Source organism: Macrobrachium nipponense, chromosome 45 (genome assembly GCF_015104395.2).
Source record: "Macrobrachium nipponense isolate FS-2020 chromosome 45, ASM1510439v2, whole genome shotgun sequence".
In the NCBI taxonomy this organism is placed as follows: Eukaryota; Metazoa; Arthropoda; class Malacostraca; order Decapoda; family Palaemonidae; genus Macrobrachium; species Macrobrachium nipponense.
In genome coordinates this window covers 15,364,476-15,386,058 of record NC_061105.1, presented here as the reverse complement: position 1 = coordinate 15,386,058, position 21,583 = coordinate 15,364,476, and the positions used below count along the sequence as shown (strand labels likewise).

The 21,583-nt window shown below is 43.7% G+C and overlaps 2 protein-coding genes across 9 annotated transcripts in view; both read right to left on the bottom strand.

Moving 5' to 3' along the window:
- LOC135214398 (ceramide transfer protein-like) overlaps nt 1-7,396 on the bottom strand; it is a 68,227-nt gene extending 60,831 nt beyond the window's left edge. For both annotated transcript variants that reach the window (XM_064248664.1, XM_064248665.1), the window contains exon 1: nt 7,114-7,396. In XM_064248664.1, coding sequence (XP_064104734.1) covers nt 7,114-7,212 — 99 coding nt within the window. In that variant the 5' untranslated portion in view covers nt 7,213-7,396. The remainder of the gene's footprint in view (nt 1-7,113) is intronic.
- Nucleotides 7,397-8,664: 1,268 nt separating this feature from the next.
- The window catches only part of LOC135214396 (uncharacterized), a 32,220-nt gene continuing 19,301 nt past the window's right edge, over nt 8,665-21,583 (bottom strand). For 4 of the 7 annotated variants that reach the window (XM_064248655.1, XM_064248654.1, XM_064248657.1 and 1 more), the window contains exon 9: nt 10,140-13,279. In XM_064248655.1, coding sequence (XP_064104725.1) covers nt 12,934-13,279 — 346 coding nt within the window. In that variant the 3' untranslated portion in view covers nt 10,140-12,933. Of the gene's footprint in view, nt 9,533-10,139; nt 13,280-21,583 lie in introns of those variants that run through there. The other 3 variants (XR_010314336.1, XM_064248658.1, XR_010314337.1) reach the window with 2 other exon arrangements.

Genomic DNA, 21,583 nt, shown 5'->3' with positions numbered 1-21,583 from the left:
AAACCTCAGGAGGACCGAAGGGGTATTTAAATACGGTGTCCGAAGACACGTAGAAACGCCTCTGTCGCAGTAGAGGAGGTGAAGTAGCTTGTTCGACCGTCCAGAACTGAGAGAGCCTTCTTGTCCGGAGACGAGAGACTACCTGGTTCAACACAGTCGGCAAGCTCCGATCGCGGCAGACCCACCGTCGATTTGGGTTCCCTCTCGGGCCCCAAAACGACTCGAGCCGAGACGTGGCTCTGCTGGTGGGAGCGGCGATCCTTCCCCGAGGTCATTGTGCTGACGAATCAGCGCCGTAACCTCGGCAAAGTTCCTCTGGATCTCGGAAGTCACAGCATCTTGCAGAGTGGGGACCGTTAAGCCCTTCGAACAAGAGCATATTCCGAGAACCTTCCTCCTAAGAACAAGGGGGAACAGCGACAGCCCTCTCGGTCTTCCCCATCCACTTGCGCATACGTCCTGGCCGGTCCAAGAACCGTGCCTGGCACGTAGGGCGTTGTGGTGGGATCATGAGGGGCGCACCCCTCACGATCATCACTCCTCAATACCTCGCTCCTCCCGGTGTAAAACCCGAGGAGGTTGAAGGTACGGGAGAGGCAGACCTGACGCTCCCTCGTTGCTCGCTGGCAGAACCAGCAGGCTTGGAGGGCTGCAGGCGATCGTCAACCCGCGGTGGCGATCGAGCTGCAGGCCTGGTCGAACCGTCTCGCTGTGGGAGAACGGCTGGACTGAAGCACAGCGGCCCCGATCTCGAGTGTCAGAAGAGCTGGTGCTGGTTGCCGTAACCCGGTCGCTTTCTGTGAGGGCGACGGTCAGGCGACCTGCAGGCTCCACTGTCACAGTGAGACCGGTGCTTGTCCTCACGGCACGCACGTCGCTGGTTCCAGCCGTGGCTGGCACCGGCGAACGGGAGGAGGACCTCTTCCCAGCCTCAGTCCGTGGTCGGTCGTGGCGACCGTCACGTCCCCGGGTAGCCAGCTGTTCGTTCGCCGCGAGAGTGAGAGCTGGTCTGGTGAGAGTCGCCTGAGCGGTCTGTCACCAGTCTTCCGCCCCGTGCCGTGAACCTGACGCTGAGCGGACTCAGAGGTCTGGTTCCTGGCTGCACGGTCGCTGGTAGGCGACCGTACACATCGGTACCTCCCGCGAACGAGAGGTCCGAGACGGACCCTGATGCAGTGGCAGAACCACTGACACCAGGCGAGGAAGTACCGGTGTTAGCCGGTACCCCTCTGGTCCCCGTAGTCTTCTTCCTTGCGGAAGAAGAGACGGCCCCGCTCCCGAAGGAGCAGGAGGACCAGCGGAAGGAACCCTCCCGTCCCACCGAGGTGAGACGGGTCCCGAGAATCTCCCCGAGGGAGACTTCTTAGGAGGGAGGAGGCAACCTTCTTCTTCCTCGGCTGTGAAGCCTTAGAAGTCGAAGGGGAAGAGGCGGCAGCCGACGACGATGAAGAAGATGAAGACGACGACGACGACACCTTCCTCCTCTTCTTCGTCAGCTTCCTCAGGACAGACGTAAGATCTGCTATCCAGGGCGGAGCCGGGGCTGCTGTAGCCGAAGCCACAGGGCCCGGACGTACCTGTACAGACAGACCAAAGTCTGGGGTAGTACCACCACGAACAGGGACGACATCAGCAGGTATGGGCATCTCAGGAAACAGCAGGCACAGCCAGCACAGCATCGGTAGGGACAGCCAGCGCAGCAACGGCAGGGACAGCCAGCGCAGCAACGGCAGGACAGCCAGCGCAGCAACTGCATGGACAGTCAGCCCAGAATCGGGCAGGTACGGCAGGCAAGCACCGGAAACACAGGAAGTGGAGCAGCAGTCAGCAACATCCTGGTACCGGCGGCAGGTCCAGGGGCGAGCTCTAGGGCAGCGGAAGTGTGGTCGCTGCAGCGCGGCAACCACGAGCGGCGGCGGCACGCCCCCCTCTCGGTACGGCGAACGGCACTTCACAGCGGCTGTAGGCAAGACTGTTACCACGTGAGGCGAGTACACCAGGTGAGGAGGGACGTCGTCACCTGGTTGCGTGTCACCACTCCATGGGTGACCGCAGTAGGCCCAGACATAGAACCGCAGCCCCTGGACACTATCACGCCCTGCAATGGAAGGACGCCCATCCCACCTCACCAAGGTCCACCCTCGTGGCAGTAGCACCTGCGGAAATAACAGTAGTAGCGATTAGTGGGGGGGAAGTCCCCTCGCGCGGGGGGGCGAGCCCTCTCCGAACGAGTGGAAGACCCCTAATACAATTGTACATCGGGCACCGAGCGCCCTCCCCCGCGCTCGACGGATCGGGCGAGGAGAAGAACGCCGATAACCTCCCCCCCCCAAGGGGAAGGGCCATCTGTGGGAGCTGAGCGGGGGGGGGGGTCTCGTTCCCACCCCCACCCCCGCACAGTACCCATGTACCCAACAACAATATAAGAGCCCGAGAGCAATCGTGCCATCGGCCCGAATGCAAGGGCATAAGGATCAATTCCTGACTGAGCGGAACTTGAACCAAATAAATATTGATGCAATCAATAATAAGGAACAAAATGAAAATGCATCTTGCATACGATTCACTTCACAATGATAAGGGCTCGGATCGAGCGCATTTGCGCCCTAGGTACCGAGCGCAAGGGTGAAAGGATCAATTCCTTACCTTTATGGATCAAGGTTTCTGGAAACCTTGATCCATAATGAATTGATGCAATCAAAAATATATGAAAATGAAAAGACTACTGCGCTTGCGATTTCACTTCATACAAATAAAAAGGGGAAGGATCAATCCCCGGGAATCGCGGAAACATTGATCCCAGTAAACAATGCAATCTCAATAAAAAATGAAAATGAAAAAGAACTGCACTTGCGATTTCACTTCATTCAAAAATAAAAAGGGGGAAGGGTCAATTTCCGGGTAACTCGGAACTGAGTCCAAATGAGTTTGCACAACAAAATAATATATGAAAATGAAAAAGAACTACTGTACTTGCGATTCCACTTCCATACTAAATAAGTTTCCGTGCCGAGCGCATTCGTTCGGCAACGGGCATACAGGTCAAAAAAATATAAATGAAAAGAGCACTTACTTACGATTTCATATACATTTCCAACCCAATATACGCTCTGAGCGAGTGCTCCCGCCCTCGGCACCGAGCATACGCAATACGAGGATCATTCTTGGGAAAATGAATTCCCGCACTTACGCCCTTCAGTCCCGGCACTCGGGTAATCGGAGGGCGTGGTGACACCAAGATCCTTTAATTCACAATTGAATTCAATGAAATGATTGTACTTACAATTCAGTTTCACTAGATAATTAGAAAAAGAAAAACACAATCATGCGAAAGCAAACGACGATGAAGCGGGCAGAGAGCGATGATACACGTCCACACGCCAGCAGGCCGAAAGCAAAAGTGATTTGTTTACCTACCAGTCGCGCGCGCGCGCCTGTCGGACAAGCAGTTAACTACCGAACCCCTTGTTCGAAAGCTTACGACCTATCCAGCTGCCGCTAGTACCTTCCTATTGTAAAAGGACCGAAGGTTTGTATGCCGTGTCGGAACAACTGTTTACTTTACTCGTTATTTAGTTTAAATTTACATTGTTATTTAAAAATTTTGATTTAATTCATGTATATTATCCCTTTTTTCTTTTTTTTGCAACCAAATTACCCAAAAATTACAGATATTTCTAACGTAGATAAAATCAAATGTTTCTAACGTTTTCGTACATCTGGCTGCCGCCAAAACCATAGAGGAACGAATACGGAAAAGTGCATAGAGGAACGACTACGTTTTTTTTTTTTTTTGCTTTTTTGTTTTTGCTAGCACTTTTATTTGATTTCAGTCTTTATTAGTATTTTGAATTTCTTAAATAATCGTATGCCAGAAATAAATGTAACCTTTAATGTTTGCATGCTAAGAATGGCAAAATCATCGTTGCCACATTAGAGGAGGCTTCACACATACGCCGTTCCATTATTATAAACTGTTTCCATGAATTCTAGTTGTCATAGTAATGCAATAATGATAAAATTGCTTTAACTTTATATTTATGTATATATACTTCCAATACATAGCCTAATTTCACCAATTTCAACGTTTTTGTTTTATAGTCTTATACCCAGTTTGGAGGGTCAATGTTCGTTACTAAAGAATCTGTAACCTCCTTAAGTCGTTCAGTTGACATAGTAAACCTGAGCCATATTTTCACTCGCTGAAATGACGATATCCGGGTGAGGGGCAAGTGGGCCTATCCCTTTGCCCTACGTGATGTACCCCATGTTTCGTTATTACTAACTAATATAATATTTATTACCTGCAATATAAACTGTTGTGCATGAAAATTTTTTAATATTTTTAAACTAAAATTAGAGCATACATAAACCACACAAATTGTCATAAAAATGAAACATAAATCAAGTGGCTATTATTGTTTAAACATGTCTTCGTGATGAAAATTAGCGCACGCACGGATTCCTTCCCAACCTCTCTCCAAAATATTTACCCAACACAAAACCAGCATTCACAAAGGGTCCCCCAACCATGTAGGGTATATAGGAGGTTAATAATTAACAATAAACAACACAACCTCATTCATCAGCAACACTATACGCTATGAGGAGACATGTCTGCCAAATTTTCAAAACAACTTTACACTTGTGTGACAGACCTTTGAATGGTTTTCGAGACAAACCCTGAGGCTATAATTATTGGATTATAGGGATTTTCATTTCCAGGTATTTTAATGTCCCTTCCTATTCCGTCCTCTCTCTCTCTCTCTCTCTCTCTCTCTCTCTCTCTCTCTCTCTCTCTCTCTCTCTCTCTCTCTCTCTCGTTTTTTAAATTTTACATACCTATGTCCTGCTTAACTATTTTTCGAGCACTAGTAGATGCACCTACATTCATCATTACGACTGAATTAAAAACTTGAAAGTATTTAATTAATGCTATACAAGTATGAAATATATTTTCTTGTTCATTTTCGAAATACGATAAAAGAAACAGAGAGAGAGAGAGAGAGAGAGAGAGAGAGAGAGAGAGAGAGAGAGAGAGAGAGAGAGAGAGAGTTGAGTGGATCAGTGTATAAATATATCGGTCAATGGGCAGGTAACAACCGAGTGAATCGTTAGATATATCCACCAATGTAAACTACTATTATTAGATAGATAGATGGAAAAATCATAGAAAATAAGTTTAAACTGCAACAACTTTCAGAGAGAGAAGGGAAGGTGAAGGAAGGAAGAAGGACATGGGTGGCGGTGGAGGTGGGGGGAGAGGGTAGGTGGAGCTGTTTACTGGTGTGTTCCTATCCATTTCTGGATAATGGAGTTTTGGTCTATTAGTACAAGGACAAGTGTAGTTATTCTTTACGATTAGAGATTCACGATACCCTTATAAATTACGGCACTGGGGGTAATGCACTAAAGAAAAATCTCGTTCTGTTACGAGTGTTCGTTACAGAAATAGGTATTGCCCAAAAACGTGCTTGCACTGTCTCTGAAACCCATAGTAGACATGCTGCTTAGTTGTCAATCAAGTTTTTTATAACCAAGTATTTTTTACAAGCTAGTATTGAATAAATTTTTTCTCAGTCAAAACATATGCCCCTCAATGCTAACTTTCCTCTTTTAACGACTTTCTGGTCATTGCAAATTCGGCCCCATAATTTCTTATGGTGCGAAAACAGAGGAGGCCCATGACCGAAAACGATTGCGTCACACTACGGCGATAATCCAGCAGTAAAACATCTTCATATATCCAAAAAGTAAATAATAAAGATATATGCGCATTACGATTATAACAATTACATGTATAGCTGATAACAATCTGCATGAATAACTGGTAAACTGTTCTGCAATGACAGTTGAGTATAGCAATTATTTACAATAGGTACGAAAGTCAAGATGTCGTGACGTCATAATACAGAACTTGAAAGAACGTTCTAATTCAGAAAAATAATTACTTAAATTTGAGTCAGAGTCGAGTTACTTTTTCAATAACGAATATTTTCAAATTATCATCATAAATATGTAAAATATTGATGTTTTACTACTTATTTAAAAATTAGCCAAGAGCACGCTTCTCGTCATCTTCTACCCAAACAGCTGTTTACGCCTGGCTTGTTGTTGATGAGAAATAGTGTTTCGATTGTTGTGATAAAAGTGCTCCAGCGTCTGTGGGTACAAGTGGTGTGCGGATTTATCACAGGAAATGGTTAGTTTATTGACACAAGCTACTCCGTAAACATCGAGATGGCGTCAATCTTCTAAATACCTCGAGTTGTAAGTAAAAATGTTGAACGCGTTTTGGTGAGATTTGCACTACGTTTGAGACCGTTTTCAGTACCCTCTGTTTAAATCTTAAAATTTGGCCTTAATTTCTAACTTTGGAGAAAATACTTACTTCGAAAGGAGAGTAGAGGTCTTTAGCTCCGTTTCTCACCAACAACAAGTCGCGACTGATGCCCATCTCGGGTGTCAGGACGCGTTATAATGTACTTTTTCGGAGGGTGGCTTGCATTGATGGTAGGTGGCCTGCTTGGCCTGCTGTGATGTTCTACCCTATGTAACTTTCAAAGGTCAATTACTGCTTAGTTACAGCCGGCCAAATGGATATTACTTTTAAATCTTGTACAGTAACTAAAATAACATAGGAATCAGTAAATTGCCATAGTCTAAGCCACCGCGGATTGCTTCTGTAGAAATACCAGTAAAAATTTCGAAAGCGTCATGGAGGTAGTGTGCACTGCGTAGTGCCAGACTTTTCATTACCCTCTGTTTAATCTTAAAATATGGCCTTAAATCCTAACTTTGGAGAAAATACTTACTTCGAAAGGAGAGTAGAGGTCTCGAGCTCTTGCTCTCACTACAAACAACTCATGACTGATGACCATCTCCGGTGTCAGGACGTGTTAAAGTACTTTTTCGGAGGGTGGCTTCAAACGCGGTAGAAAGTGGCTCGGCTAGTCCAGTCAGTTGTTTCCCCTAGCCTAACAATGTCCTTCGTCCTTGGAATCATTTCCCCCAGGGAAAGCCTAACGAATGTGGACTATAGCGTAACGTAAAGGCCACCTCTAGCCTAACAACTGCAGCAGCCTTGATGAGGCTACATCGATGGAGACCCACCTGTAGTTCCATGGGCTGCCTCGGGTGCTGCTGCTGGAGGGGGGCATCCTCTTCGCTGTCTTCGTCACTGAGCACCACGCCGCCGTAGTCCTCGGACATCCTGGATTCCTTCGAAGGGGTTTTGGGCGGCCTATGACGAAGTGGTGGTGAAGTAACCCTCAGTCTACGAGTGTCATGGGCGTTTATCGAAGTGGAGGAACGACTGACTATTTTACCTTCGACGAGAGACTCACAGTCACACCTGTCCCTACCGCGAATGGTAATTAACCCAAACAATCAGTCGTGAAGGATGGTCGACAAAAGAGCATCGGGACTGACAAGGAATAGGATCAAATCAAGTCAAATAACGAACTTAATTCTCCAAATATGTATTCTAAATGCCTTTCCGTTTCCTTTCATGCATTCTATAGCTCCCGATATGTGGAATGTATTGGGGCGTAAATACACGATTGAGTCAGTTGCCTTTTTCCTATTAAATGGCAACTTGGGGAATAACGTTACGTATATCTGGATGGTTGCGAAAGTGCTTAGTCGCTGTCTCTGATGCGAGATAAAATGATAAAGGGAGGCGGAACTGCTAAATATGTTTCATTAATCACCGAGAAAGTGGTAAACCCGCGTTCCAGCGTATAATGACACTTAAATCAATCACCGCACTTTTACAAGTAGGTCGAGTATTAACGGCAGATTTCCCATAAATTTCATATTGTTGCTTATAGGTAAAAGTTATGAACGAAAATTACTGTTTTCCTTATTCAATATTTTCTGTGAAAGCAAATTATAATAGTCTCGGTCGTGATTGTTGAAGGACATTTTGTGGCAGGAAGATTTCTCCAGTTTTCGAGGTTAAATATAGTGATATGTGATAAACGATAATATCTTCTCTGATTTTTTAACTGGTAATAGGGAGCACTTTTGCCATGTGACGAAGTAGAACCCAATGGAAACTTACTTGGAAACCAAAATTCTATGAATCGTAAATTTTTTAAATCGACCAATGAATTTGAGTACAGTAGTTGCGTTATGATGTAATCATATAGAACGTAAAAAAACGGAAATCGTACATTTCTTAGACAAAAACTGTGGATCTGCAAACATTGTATTTGCCAGAATATTTATTTGTGATAAAAGTCTAGTTGTCTTCCTACTGATCCCATGCAGTGACGTCAAGTAATGACGCAATCAGTTTATCTGGTTAGTTTAAGTAAGAGATTGGGATGGACTTTTGTCCAAGTGTGTTGGGGTTAGACAAGTTGTATTATTCACTGAATAAGGATGTTTTTTGCCTAATGAAATATGAACGTATGTGGTCTTGGTTAAACTGGTCCTTTTATTTTATATTGGGGGCAGATTTTTCAAATTCTTTAAAACACACCGACTAACTATAATAATAATAATAATAATAATAATAATAATAATAATAATGTTTTAGTGTAGACCCTACTTCAGTAGTAACTTAAACAAATACTCTTATAGTTGAAGTATGTAGAGTAAATCTTGTATAAAAAAAAACGAGGATTTAAACAAACCACAGGATTTTACTATAAACAATATTTTATTTTTTACAATGTACAAAAAAAATGATAATTCAACAATCACATAGGTATACATGTGAAGTAAACGAATAGTATTTGTGCATAACATACACAAGATAATGCATATGTCTAAACAAATGAATATAAAATTTTATCAGGTAATTTTATTATGCCTTCACAAATCATAACATTATTTTTTGTGAGGAAGAATTTTTCTTGTTAAGTGTAACCTGTCATTATAAGCCTCTGGTAGAAATCGCTGTGCACCGGATTACAAATATATAAAGAAATTTTGATTGATCTGTCAGGTTTAGGAACAGCTGCATCTGACGCTCTTGGTATAGTAAACAAACAATTGTAATAGAATTTGAAGAGAATAAAGGTGCCTCCGTTGTGGCCCAGATGTTCCAAATTAACAATGTCAGCGCTGTCCAAAACTTGGTCAAGGATAGAGGTGTGCTATCCATGGTTATTCATGTACTGTAAAGAAAAAGTCTGTGAACTGAGTGGGACCAAAATACACCCATCCAAAAATTCTTTCTATAGTACTTTCCATTAACTAGTAAACATATTACCACTAGGTAGCCTCTTGCCGCGAAGTATATCGTTTCTCATCATCAGGTTTAACACTCGTACTAAATTCACTGCAACTGTGGATGGTTTGCCTTAGTGAAATGGGGGTTTTATGAACTCCAGGAACATGTTTATTCTTGCTTTACACAGACGTGTCCTCTATAAAACATTTATCGGTTTTATTTTCTGTTAGTACCTCACACTCACATATAGTACCGTATTCATCACCCTTTCTAATAACTTCTCTCAGTGCATGCTGATCTCCCTTTGGAGTCTGTTGACCCTTTTCATAAGTATTTTCAGCTGAAGTTCTAAAGAAAGAAAACAAGAAAAATCATTAACTAAACTTGTCTGCAAGGTTAACCAGAGGCAATCAAAAATATTTTAGGATACTGGATAACATAAATTGCTGTAACTTGGATGCTAAATGTCAGTTTTAATGATGACCAATGAAAATGTAAATACTGAAGTACTGAGATATACGCATGATCAGCCAAGGTCAAAATATCACAAGTTATGACATCACAAATCCTCATAGATAATGATACTAATTAGGACCGGAACTGTAAAAGAATATTTTCATTTCATTACGTGAACTAATTGTGACTGAAACAGCTTCCTGGGTTATCCTCTAGGTAAGGCAAGTCACCTATGGTCAAGGGTAATGCATGTAAATGGTTGCACAAATAATGGTCTTTTGTATATCTCAGGACTGCATTGTAAGATGTAAATTATTATACAGTACAACAGAAAGAAGCAATAAACAATATAACTTTTTAATCATGCAATACAGCATTACAAATGGCCACTTAGATTGTTAGTATTGAAGTACGATGTTTGTTAAGTAATTCTATATAAACATTTCACTGCAGTCCAGATCAAAAGATCAACAGTTACACTGAAATGATTTGTAGTGACTAACTTACGTATTGGTAAAATATAATTGATATTTTTCTTTTCGATAATTTCTGATGGAAAAATTCCTAAAACATATTTTATAGGATAATAAGGTCACTATATTCAGAAATAGTTTAATAATAATAATAATAATAATAATAATAATAATAATAATAATGTATATTTTGGAAGAAGACCGTCTTTTAAACAAATTCTGTTGAATAAAATGGCAGAATTCAGCAAATTAATCTTAAATATTATATGTTCTATTTTTCTTATTACTCGCTTTTCTGGCTCAGCGATACCTCTTAATAATTGACCAATATTCATATTGGGAGAAATGTGAATAATGTTGAAAGTGGTATTTTATTTAGAACAGGATTTTAATCAGTTAATACTGGTATTATCCGTGTAATGGTATATGGAAAGGCGTTCCTCAGGTCCAGGTCAAGCAGGGGTCGTCGTCGATGTTGATATCATTCCATAAGTGAGGTCAATGTCAGGCCGGGGTTGTCTCTGGTATTCAGCTGGTATTAATGCTGGTGTAGCTCTGGTTTATTGCGACGTTTCGACTTCCTCATAGGTCATCTTGGCTGGTCAGCAGTAGAAGTGAGAAGAAGGTGTCTGCATGCTGGTATTTATAGTGGCTCAAATCCTAGAGCTGGTTTCTCATTGGTCGAACCAGTCTGGGGCGAAATCGGGGATCTCACGTTGATGGTCGCAGGGGTTCAGCTGTGCAAGTGCTCGAGTGGTGCGTCCGGGAATGAATGTCTGAAGTCCTGCCTGCAGCAGGAATCCTATCATCCTACTGGTGCTTCTGAATATCTGGCATTGTCGGGTGATCATTCGCTGCTGATCTTCGGGCATCGGTAGGGAGCAGAAACGTTTCTTGGGTAATATTCAAGTTGGGTTTCTCCTTTCCTATATGGAGAACTTCCAGGAGGTGCAAACATCAAGGATCGTATAGTATTACTTTTTTTTATTCTTGTGTTATGGGCAGTGCTGGCGTGATTATAAATGGTTCCTTCTTGGGCATGGCAGGAGATTCTCTTGAAGAATCGCAAGGTGGTCATGCCGATGTATTTGCCGAGGCATCCTTGGACGGGCACGTGTATCGGTAGACCACGTTCGTCTTCTTCGAGGGATCCTGCAGGGGCGCCATCAATGCTGTGATAACGAAGAATGTCGAAGATTGGTACCTGCAGGAACCCCACCCCAACACCCCAGAGCCCATCAAGCTTTTTTACAAGGGGCACTTCGAACGGAGGTATAAGGAGGACGAGCAAGCCCTCAAGATCGTCATCGAGGGAAATGTCACCCCCACCAATCAGAATAAGAACATTACTCTATTAATATATTATAAAACGAAGAAGACAAGTAGCCTGGTGATGGGGAACAACCCAGTGGCCCCCTGCAGGATCCCTTGAAAATGACAAATGTGGTCTACCGATACACATGCCCCGTCCGAGGAGGCCTCGGCAAATACATCGGCATGACCACCATGCGATTCTCCAAGAGAATATCCTGCCACGTCCAAGAAGGAGCCATTTATAATCATGCCAGCACTGCCTATAATAACACAAGAATAAAAAGGAGTGATATACCTTATATCGAGATTATTGAACAAACTACTGATCGCCAACGTTTGCGCCTCCTGGAAGCCCTCTATATAGGAAAGGAGAAACCTAACTTGAATATTACCCAAGAAAAGTTTCTCCTCCCTACCGCCGCCCGAAGATCAGCAGCGAACGACCACCCGACAATGCCAGTTATTCAGGAGCACCAGTTAAGCACTTAAGGAATTGTAGGAGAAATAGCGGACTGGATTAAAGACTGGCTAACTTATGGTGGAGAAAGGGGCCTTCTTCGTACATATCTCGAGGAGTGTCCGCGGGAGGGATGCTTTCTGGATATACAGCTGGGGTGTAGAGGGGTCCCTGTAGATACGGTTCATAATGATACTGATGGTCTCGTCGACAGGAATGTTAGTGAAAAGGGATTCTACGTCCAAGGAGGCGATAATGCCTATTCCTGGGGAGTCTCGGATTTCTTCGAGGAATTCCGTTGAAGAGCGCAGGCTATATCGGCTTGGTACGTAAGGCGTCAAATTTTGATTAAGGCGCTTGGCCAGTCCATACGTGGGGGCGGGTGTCTGGCTGATGATGGGGCGGAGAGCATTTCCATTTTTTTTGTGTGTGTGTTTTTTACGTTGCCATACAGATAACCAAGCCTGTAATCTCCGATGATGGGCAGGAGGTGGCGTCATTGGTGGCTGCACTGACACTGCTAATGATGTCACCGGCTTCATTTTTTATTTCGTCTGTGGGTTTTTAGTTAGGGCGCTTGAACTTAGTACTGTCAGACAAGATGGCACCAACTTCTGGTGGTACTCTGCTGTCTTGATCAGAACGAAGGCTGCTGTTTTGTCTGCACAGCGCACAGTTATGTCTTCCCGTTGATGCAGGGCCTTTTGCTGCTTCTTTTATTTCAAGGGAGAGGATACCAATATCATATGTGCCGCATTCTGTGAGGGTTTCTGCAAGCAGGAGGGGCTGTAAGGAGTCGGTGGTGCGGACGAGAGTGCAGCTTTCATATTGCTGTAACGAATCAAGCAGCAACTCGACCTCTAGTCTCTTCTCAAGGGGCTTTGGTTTGGAGATAATGTGGCAGTTAAGGCCTAACAGTAGTAGTTCGTCCTGGTCAGGGGTAGGTTCATAATCTGTTAGATTGGTGTATCCTTCTGTCCGCTGCAGCATCCGGAGCTTGCCCCCATTAAGAGAAATGAGTTTCCGAGTGATGTCCCGCAAGCGTTACTTCATATCCTTGTCTTTGAGGTGGACGAGACATGTACTTCAATGTTACGCGGGTAACTCAAGTCTTGTAGAATTGGTAAGTCTTTGTTCTGGTTGTCATCGCTCTGGTTGTCGTCTTCTTCTTCATCAGGGTGTTCGGGTTCGATCTCATCTCCTTCGCTGGAGCTGGGACAGATGGCTACTTCATCGACCCCTGGGTTGTCTTGCTTGCTACTCTGCCGTAAGGTTGCCCATTCCTCTTGCAATTTCATGCTCTCTTCTCGCAGGCACAGCGCTTCTTTGTCTTCGCTCTCAGCTGATGCTGAAGGAGGGATATCCAGAAGCTCCTCATGTTGTTCTTGTTGCATGCTGAAGGGTCATGCAAACGTATGTTGGTATATATTGGAAGGAGACCCTCCTTCAAACAAGTCTTATTGAAACATATTGCTGCATCAGCTGCATTCAACTTGTAAATAGTCTTCTCTATTTTTCTAATAACAGTTTTCTCTCTGCTACTACAACTGGCGAGTATTGCGCCGATATTTCTCATCAGGAGGAGTCAATTTCAGGGATAATGCTTACAAATTTATTTATTTGTCACAGTAAATGAACAAATAGATCAAAATATAAGTCGATCTAGTGCCCAACGTTTCTCTCGGTATCATCCGAGTATGATCACAGCAGTAGGTCGGAGCAGACTGCAGATGCAGTCAGGATCTACTCAATATATAGTGGTAGGTCAGCAGGGTGTCAACCGCTTGCTGAGATTTCATTGGTTGGCTGGCACAATGCGTTCCTGCTATTGGTTAGAGGAAGTTTCCTTCAAGACACTTCTCTCATTGAAGGTTATGCTGTTGCAGCCTAGCAGACTGTCGAGGCTGGGGCATGACTTACCTGGGCGTTGTGCCACGCCTCCTCGCATTGTCATTGGCTGCTGGGCTGCTTGTCTCATCTGGTATTCTTTGATTGGGGATGTATCCTCTCCCATGAAATGAAAGAAGCAGCAAAGGCCCTGCGTCAATGGGAAGACATAACTGTGCGCCATGCAGACAAAACAGCAGCCTTCGTTCTGATCAAGACAGCGAATGTCCTGCACAGTTCAAGAACACCACAGTCAGGGCCTACATTCAGAGGGTATCTGAATCGACTGATTAATAAAGAAGTCTGCACAGCGCTGGAACGGTGGTACAGTGAGAGTGAGAGACCGCAGCCCCATCCCCATGAGAAGATCAAGCTGTATTACAATGCTAGAATGCACGCAAGTCACCGTGAGGACGAGGATGAATTGAGAAAAATCATCAGAGAGAACGTGACCCCGTACCGAAGTCGACAAATAAAACTCGAACTCGTCACTTGTTACCAAAATCGATGTACCTGCGACCTTATCATAAGAACAACCCGACCCCCCTAGCTAGAGACCCCTTGAAACAGTCGAATGTAGTCTACCAATTCTTATGCCCCATCCGTGGATGTCCCGGCTCTTACGTTGGTATGACTTCTATGAATCTGTCCAAGAGGATTTCTTGCCACGCACACAAAGGGGCAATTAAAAACCATACCATGATAGCACACCAGGAAGCTATCTCCCGCAACAGTATTATCAAGAATAATAAGATAATAGGGAGGGCTCCTGACCAGCGACGTTTAAGACTGCTTGAGGCACTCCTCATACCGCAAGAAAAGCCCTCATTAGATACGACACAGGAAGTACTTTTCCTCCCCACCAACTTAAGACCCATGAATATAAATAATAGTACAAGTAATACCAGAGCGAGCAACATCCCCAATCATAGATTACCAGATGAGACAAGCAACCCAGCAGCCAATGACAATGCGAGCCGTTGTGACACAATGCCCAGGGAAGTCATGCCCCAGCCTCGACAGTCTGTTAGGCTGCAACAGCACGACCTTCAATGACGAGAAGTGTCTTGAAGGAAACTTCCTCTAACCAATAGCAGGAACGCATTGTGCCACCAACCAATGAAAACTCAGCGTGCGGTTTGACCCACTGCTGACCTAGCCACTATATATTGAGTAGATCCTGACAGCATCTGCAGTCTGCTCCCGACCCACTGCCGTGATCATACTTGGATGATACCGAGACAAACGTTGGGCACTAGATCGACTTATATTTTGATCTATTTGTTCATTTACTGTGACAAATAAATAATTTTGTAGGCATTATCCCTGAAATTGACTCCTCCTGATGAGAAATATCGGTGCAATACTCGCCAGTTGTAGTAGCAGAGAGAAAACTGTTATTAGAAAAATAGACAAGACTATTTACAAGTTGAATGCAGCTGATGCAGCAATATCTTTCAATAAGACTTGTTTGAAAGAGGGTTTCCTTCCAAAATAATAATAATAATAATATCTACTTTAGCTACACAAGTTAGAAAAAATATATACTATGTCAATATTTGTAACAGCAGATACTAAAAGTATAAAGAATAAAAGAATAAACTGCTAAAACTGAATACTTTACATAACATAATAGATAAAAAAAAACCTTATCAGGCTTTCTCTGATGACAGGGGAGCAATCCAATAACCTTCAACTGCAATCTTTTACAAATAAAATTTGCTAAAATTGATTGGCAAATGTTTTTTAAGAAAGTCTTCATAACAAAAGTTGTTGAACAAAGAGTGGTAGGTGGACAGGGTATCTGTAAAAGCTGCCATTTTGTTTGTTTTACAGTTATTTGTCAAAGTTTACGATGTAAGTTGTAATCTCAGTTCAGATTAAATTCAAATCCTGAAACATTATAGCAAAATAATAATTCTGGGTTTCCTGGTTTTTGAGTGTTTGGTTATAGTGTCCCGATAGCTGCTCCTACACACCAAAAAACATTCCAACTAACTTCAGATGTAGTTCAAGTTCTTCTGAGTTTGTGATGTTTACATTAGTTTTTTTTTTTTAATATGTTTCAAAAGGCACAGTGGGTGTCAAGATTTTTTCCACACTGTAAATTAGATATTCATTAAAGATACTAATACTCAGTATCTTTAATGAAGGTTTAATTTACAATATTTGGAAAACAGTCTTGACACCCACCATGACTTTTGATATATATATTTTAATGCAAAAAACTTCTGTAAACATCGCAAACACATGACTGGATCTTTCTCGTAAAGAATGCAATTCTATAAGAACTTGAACTACATCTCCAGTTAGTTTAAATGTGTTTTGGTGTCTAGCATCAGTTACCGGGACACTAGAACCAAACACTCAAAAAGGAAACTCAAAATTATTCGTTTGCAATAGTAATGTTCTCAGGATTTGAGGATTCTATGGTCAGGTGAGGCAACAGAAATATGTCAAATCATTATGTGGCTAGTATTCCATGTAGGTAACTTAAACTCTTGAGTGGTTTGGCATTCATATATCCTCTGCCTAAACACTGGTCAGTTTTTGACATCTCAAGAAATGAAATACAGTAATAAGAACGCCCAAAGTTGTACTTCCTATCTTCTTTGATCAACTAGCCAAGGCAGTCAAGTTTGCAGCAGAGGACATTCTAATGTTTATCTCAAACAGACAGAAAGGATTCCTGTTTATTGTTTAAGCTTGAACTACATCTCCAGTTAGTTGAATTTAGTTCAGTGTCTAGCATCTAGTTCAGTGTCTAGCACCAGCTATCAGGACACTATACCCAACACTCAAAAGGCAGGAAACTCAGAATTATTAGTTTGCAATGTTTTCAGGACTTAAATTTGATCTGAACTGAGATTACAACTTACATCGTGAACTTTGATAAACGACTGTAAACAAACAAAATGGCAGCTATTACTGATACCCTGTCCACCTACCACACTTTGTTTGACAACTTTTGTCATGAAAACTTCAGAAACATCTGGAGCACACAATATACACTGTTTTGCTCAACTAACTTGGACATGACATATTTCTCCAAGGCTTCTAAATTGATTCTCTGCAATATTCTCAGTCTGATGACTTCTAAATAAAAGTCTATTGCATTCCAGGAATTATCTATGCTGTGATCTTTACTAAAAGCTAATAGTACTGACAGAATTTACATTTACCATGATTCACCAAGCAGGTGATGGTGGCTGTTCAACTACAACCTGAAGTGCTACTCTACATGACTCATTTTCTGGTACCTCAGTCGTTAGGAACTGACAGCGTTTGCTTAAGCAACAACAGTTGATCAAACAAAAAAACAGGAATCATTTCCTGTTTGTTTGATATAAACATTAGAAGGTCTTCTGCATCCTTGACTGCCTCCCAGCACTAGGCTTGTTGATCAAAGATGGGAAGTACAATTTTGGGTGTCCTTATCATTTCATTTTTTGAAATGTCAAAAAATGATATTGTTATGATACAATAAAGTTTCATACATACTTACCTGGTAGATATATACTTAGCTAAGACTTCGTCGTCCCCGACAGAAATTCAAATTTCGCGCCACTCGCTACAGGTAGGTCAGGTGATCTACCGGCCTGCCCTGGGCGGCAGGACTTAGGAACCATTCCCGTTTTTCTATCATATTTTCTCTCTTCCACCTGTCTCCTGTGGGAGGCTGGGTGGGCCATAATCGTATATATCTGCCAGGTAAGTATGTATGAAACTTTATTGTATCATAACAATATCATTTTCATACAAGCAACTTACCTGTCAGATATATACTTAGCTGATTGGCACCCTTTGGTGGAGGGTACGAGACAGCTACTTCTGGAATAGACAGGTAAACATATGTTGTAGGTATAAATAAACCTTGGTTCCTACCTGATAGGTGGTAGACTTCGTGGTGCTGCCCCAGTAGTCTGCATCACCTCAAAAAGAAACTTTAGCGAGATATATGATCTATGGCCAAGAGTTCTTGTGGGTCTGCCGATGGGGTCTTATCCGCTTACTCAGCAGAGCCTGAAAGGACTTTGTCAATGGGTGCTGATCCACTTATATGACAATACACCTTATGAAGGAGCATACAACCAATCCCGACCACCTATCCTAACCACATGTTAGTAATAAAGATTGTTCCGAGTTATCCCCCAAACTCTTCACAACAACCATAACTCAAAAACACAATACGCACATACATAAATTTAATAATACTCATCTAATAAGATACACAAGAGTTCCTTACTGAACAACAGTGACTGGCCGCCAGTGCGACACCTAGCCCTTTTTGTTAGAAGAAAGTCTAAAACATATCTAAAAGAAGGTATGTATACACTTAAGGATTGGTGCTGGCTCCTATACCCAGGATCGTATCCGCAGACACGAAGGGACCTAGAGAAAAAACATTTCTCGTAGGTCACACGAACATCTCTCAAGTAATGAGATGCAAATACTGAGTTGCATCTCCAAATGTCGTATCCAAGATGTTTTTTAGTGACATATTCTTTTTGAAACGAGAGAGACGTCGCTACTGCTCTCACTTCATGAGCTTTCACTCTTAACAGTCGAAACTCTTCGTCAGGACAGATCTTAGGCGCCTCTGTAATGACGTTTCTCACAAAGAATGCTAGAGCATTCTTGGACATCAGTCTTGTGGGGCTTTTACCGCGCACCAAAGACCTTGACTAGAGGCCCCCATCTTGGTGCTTTCTCTGAAGGTAGAACTTTAGAGCTCTTACAGGACAGAGAGATCTCTCTGCTTCTCTACCTACGAGACTCGATAAGCCTTTAACCTCGAAGGTCTTAGGCCAGGGATTCGTGGGATTCTCGTTTTTAGCTAAAAACAAACAAAGCTTTAAACAAGCAAATGGCTGAGTCCCCCTTGAATCTACTCTATCCTCCAGAGCATGCAGTTCACAAACTTTTTGCGTTTTGCTGAGCTAAAGATAATAGGAATAAGCATTTCTAGTTATGTCTCGAAAAGACGCCAGATGAGGAGGTTCGAACCTTTCGGATGACAGGAATTTGAGCACTACATCTAGGTTCCAGCTAGGAGGAACCGGTTCCTTAGACTTCGTAGTCTCAAAGGATCTTATGAGATCGTGGAGATCCTTATTATCTGCCAGATCTAATCCTCTATTCCTGAAGACTGCCGAAAGCATGCTTCTGTATCCCTTTATTGTGGATACAGATAGATGAGATTCTTCCCTTAGGAACAGCAGGAAATCAGCAATCTCCGTTACAGAGGTAGTGGAGGAGGACAACTTCTTAGATTTGCACAAACTTCTAAAAACCTCCCACTGGACTGATATACTCGTCTAGTGGAGCTCTGCGGGCTCTCGCGATCGCTCTTGCAACTTTACGAGAAAACCCTCTCGCTCTGACGAGTCTTTCGATAGTTGAAAGGCAGTCAGAGCGAGAGCGGGGAGTTTTGTTTTGTTTTGATACCTCTGGAAGTGTGGTTGTTTGAGAAGATCCATCCTTCTTGGGAGGGATCTGGGAAAATCTACCATCCACTCCACCACCCCTCCGTGAACCAATCTTGTGCCGGCCAAAAGGGGGCTATCAGGGTCATCCTTGTCCCCTTTGAAGCCACAAATTTTTTCAGAACTAGTCCCAGGATCTTGAAAGGAGGAAAAGCGTAGACGTCTACGTGAGACCAGTCTAGTAGGAAGGCGTCGACTATCAGAGCTCTGGGGTCTTCTACCACCGAGTAAAAGACTTCCAGCCTTTTGGAGAGGAAACATGGGCGAAGAGGATCCACATGAGGGGTCCCCCAAAGAGACCAGAGACCCTTGACACACTTCTGAGTGGAGGGTCCACTCTGTGTGAAGGACCTGGTTCCTCTGCTGAGTCTGTCCGCCCTTACGTTCCTTTCTCCCTGAATGAATCTCGTAAGCAGGGAGATGTTCCTCTGGGACGTCCAAAGCAGAAGGTCTCTTGCAAGTTCGTAGAGGAACAAGGAGTGAGTCCCTCCTTGTTTCTGAATGTAGGCAAGTGCTATGGTGTTGTCCACATTTACTTGAACTACTTTGTTCGACACAAGAGGTTCTAGACTCTTCAGAGCCAGGTGTATGGCAAAGAGTTCTTTGCAGTTTATGTGCCAGGGACACCTGCGCTGCTCCCCCAGGTGCCTGACACCTCCTTCGAGCCTAATGTTGCTCCCCAAACCTTTCTCCGACGCGTCGGAGTACAACACTAAGCTTGGGTTCTGAATCTTCAGGGAGATTCCCTTGTTCTCCTTCAAAGGGGCAACCAACCATTCTAAGTGAGGCCTCATCTCCACTGGAATGGGAAAGGCGTCTGAAAGATGTCCGGTCTTCCAAACTCCAAGACCTCTTGAGGAAGAATTGAAGTGGACGTAAATGAAGTCTTCCTAGCGGGAAGAACTGTTCGAGCGAGGAAAGGGTCCCTAGAAGGCTCAACCATTCCCTCGCCAACGTCTGTTCCTTCCCTAAGAAGAGAGAGACTTTCTCCAAGCCTTTTGCGAGGTCTCTCTTGCGAAGGAAATACTCGAAAACCCGAGAATCCATCTGAATCCCCAGATAGACTAAGTTCTGTCTGGGGGTCAGCTGCGACTTCTCAGAGGTTTTGACGAGTAATCCCAACGATCTGATCAGGTTTAGGGCCAACGTAAGGTCCTCCAAACCACTGTCTCTCTGATCTGGCCCTGATGAGCCAGTCGTCCAGATACAGAGAGATATTTACACCTTTGAGGTGAAGAAACCTCGCCACATTCTTCATCAGGCTTGTGAAGACCTGAGGAGCTGTGGACAGGCCGAAACACAAGGCCCTAAACTGAAAGATCCTTCCCCCCGTCATGAAATGGAGGTACTTCTTCGATGAAGGGTGAATCAGGACGTGAAAATAGGCGTCCTGGAGATCCAGAGACACCATCCAATCTCCTTGGCGCATAGCCGCAAGGACTGAGGCGAAGTCTTCATAGAGAACTTCTCCTTCTGAAACAAATTTGTTCAGAGCGCTGACGTTTAGTACTGGCCTCCAGCCCCCGAGGCCTTCGCAACCAGAAAAAGGCGATTGTAAAACCCCAGGGAGTTTTGATCCAGTACTAGTTCTATCGCTCTCTTGTCCCACATCTGATCCACCATCAGTCGAAGAGTATCCCTCAGCACAGGATCCCTGTATCTGGCTGACAGTTCCCGCGGAGTTGAAGTCAGGGGAGGACTGTCCAGGAAAGGGATAAGGTATCCCTTCCTTATCACCGACATTGATGAGGCGTCCGTGTTGATACGTGCCCAGGACTCCACAAATCCCAGGAGCCTGGCACCTACTGGTGTTTGGAGGAGAGAAGCATCACTTCCCTTCTTTAAAGGGACGGAAGGCAGATCTACCTCTCCTCTCAGGGAGCCTTCCTTTTAGAGGGCGCTCTGGAGGGAGGGCCTCCTCGAAAGGGCTGAAGCAGGTCTTGAGTTGCCTTCTCAGTTAGTGATCGGGAAATGTCCTTCACCAACTGAGAAGGAAACAAAAAGTCAGATAAAGGAGAGTACAACAGAGCTGCTCTCTGAGAGTGTGAGACCGCTTTGGTCAAGAAAGCACTGAAGACCGTCCTCTTCTTGATCAGTCCCGCTCCAAATAAAGAGGAGACTTCTAAGGATCCATCTTGTACTGCCTTGTCGATGCACGACAGCTATACAAAGGAATACTTCCGGGTCGAGACCCTCAGCTATGTTCGGACTCATGAGCCTTCCTTGGACATCACCCAAGGGACCAATCTAAGAAATTAAAGACTTCCAAAACGTGGAAGAGTCCCTTGAGGAGATGATCCAATTCCGAAATGCCCCAAGTCACACG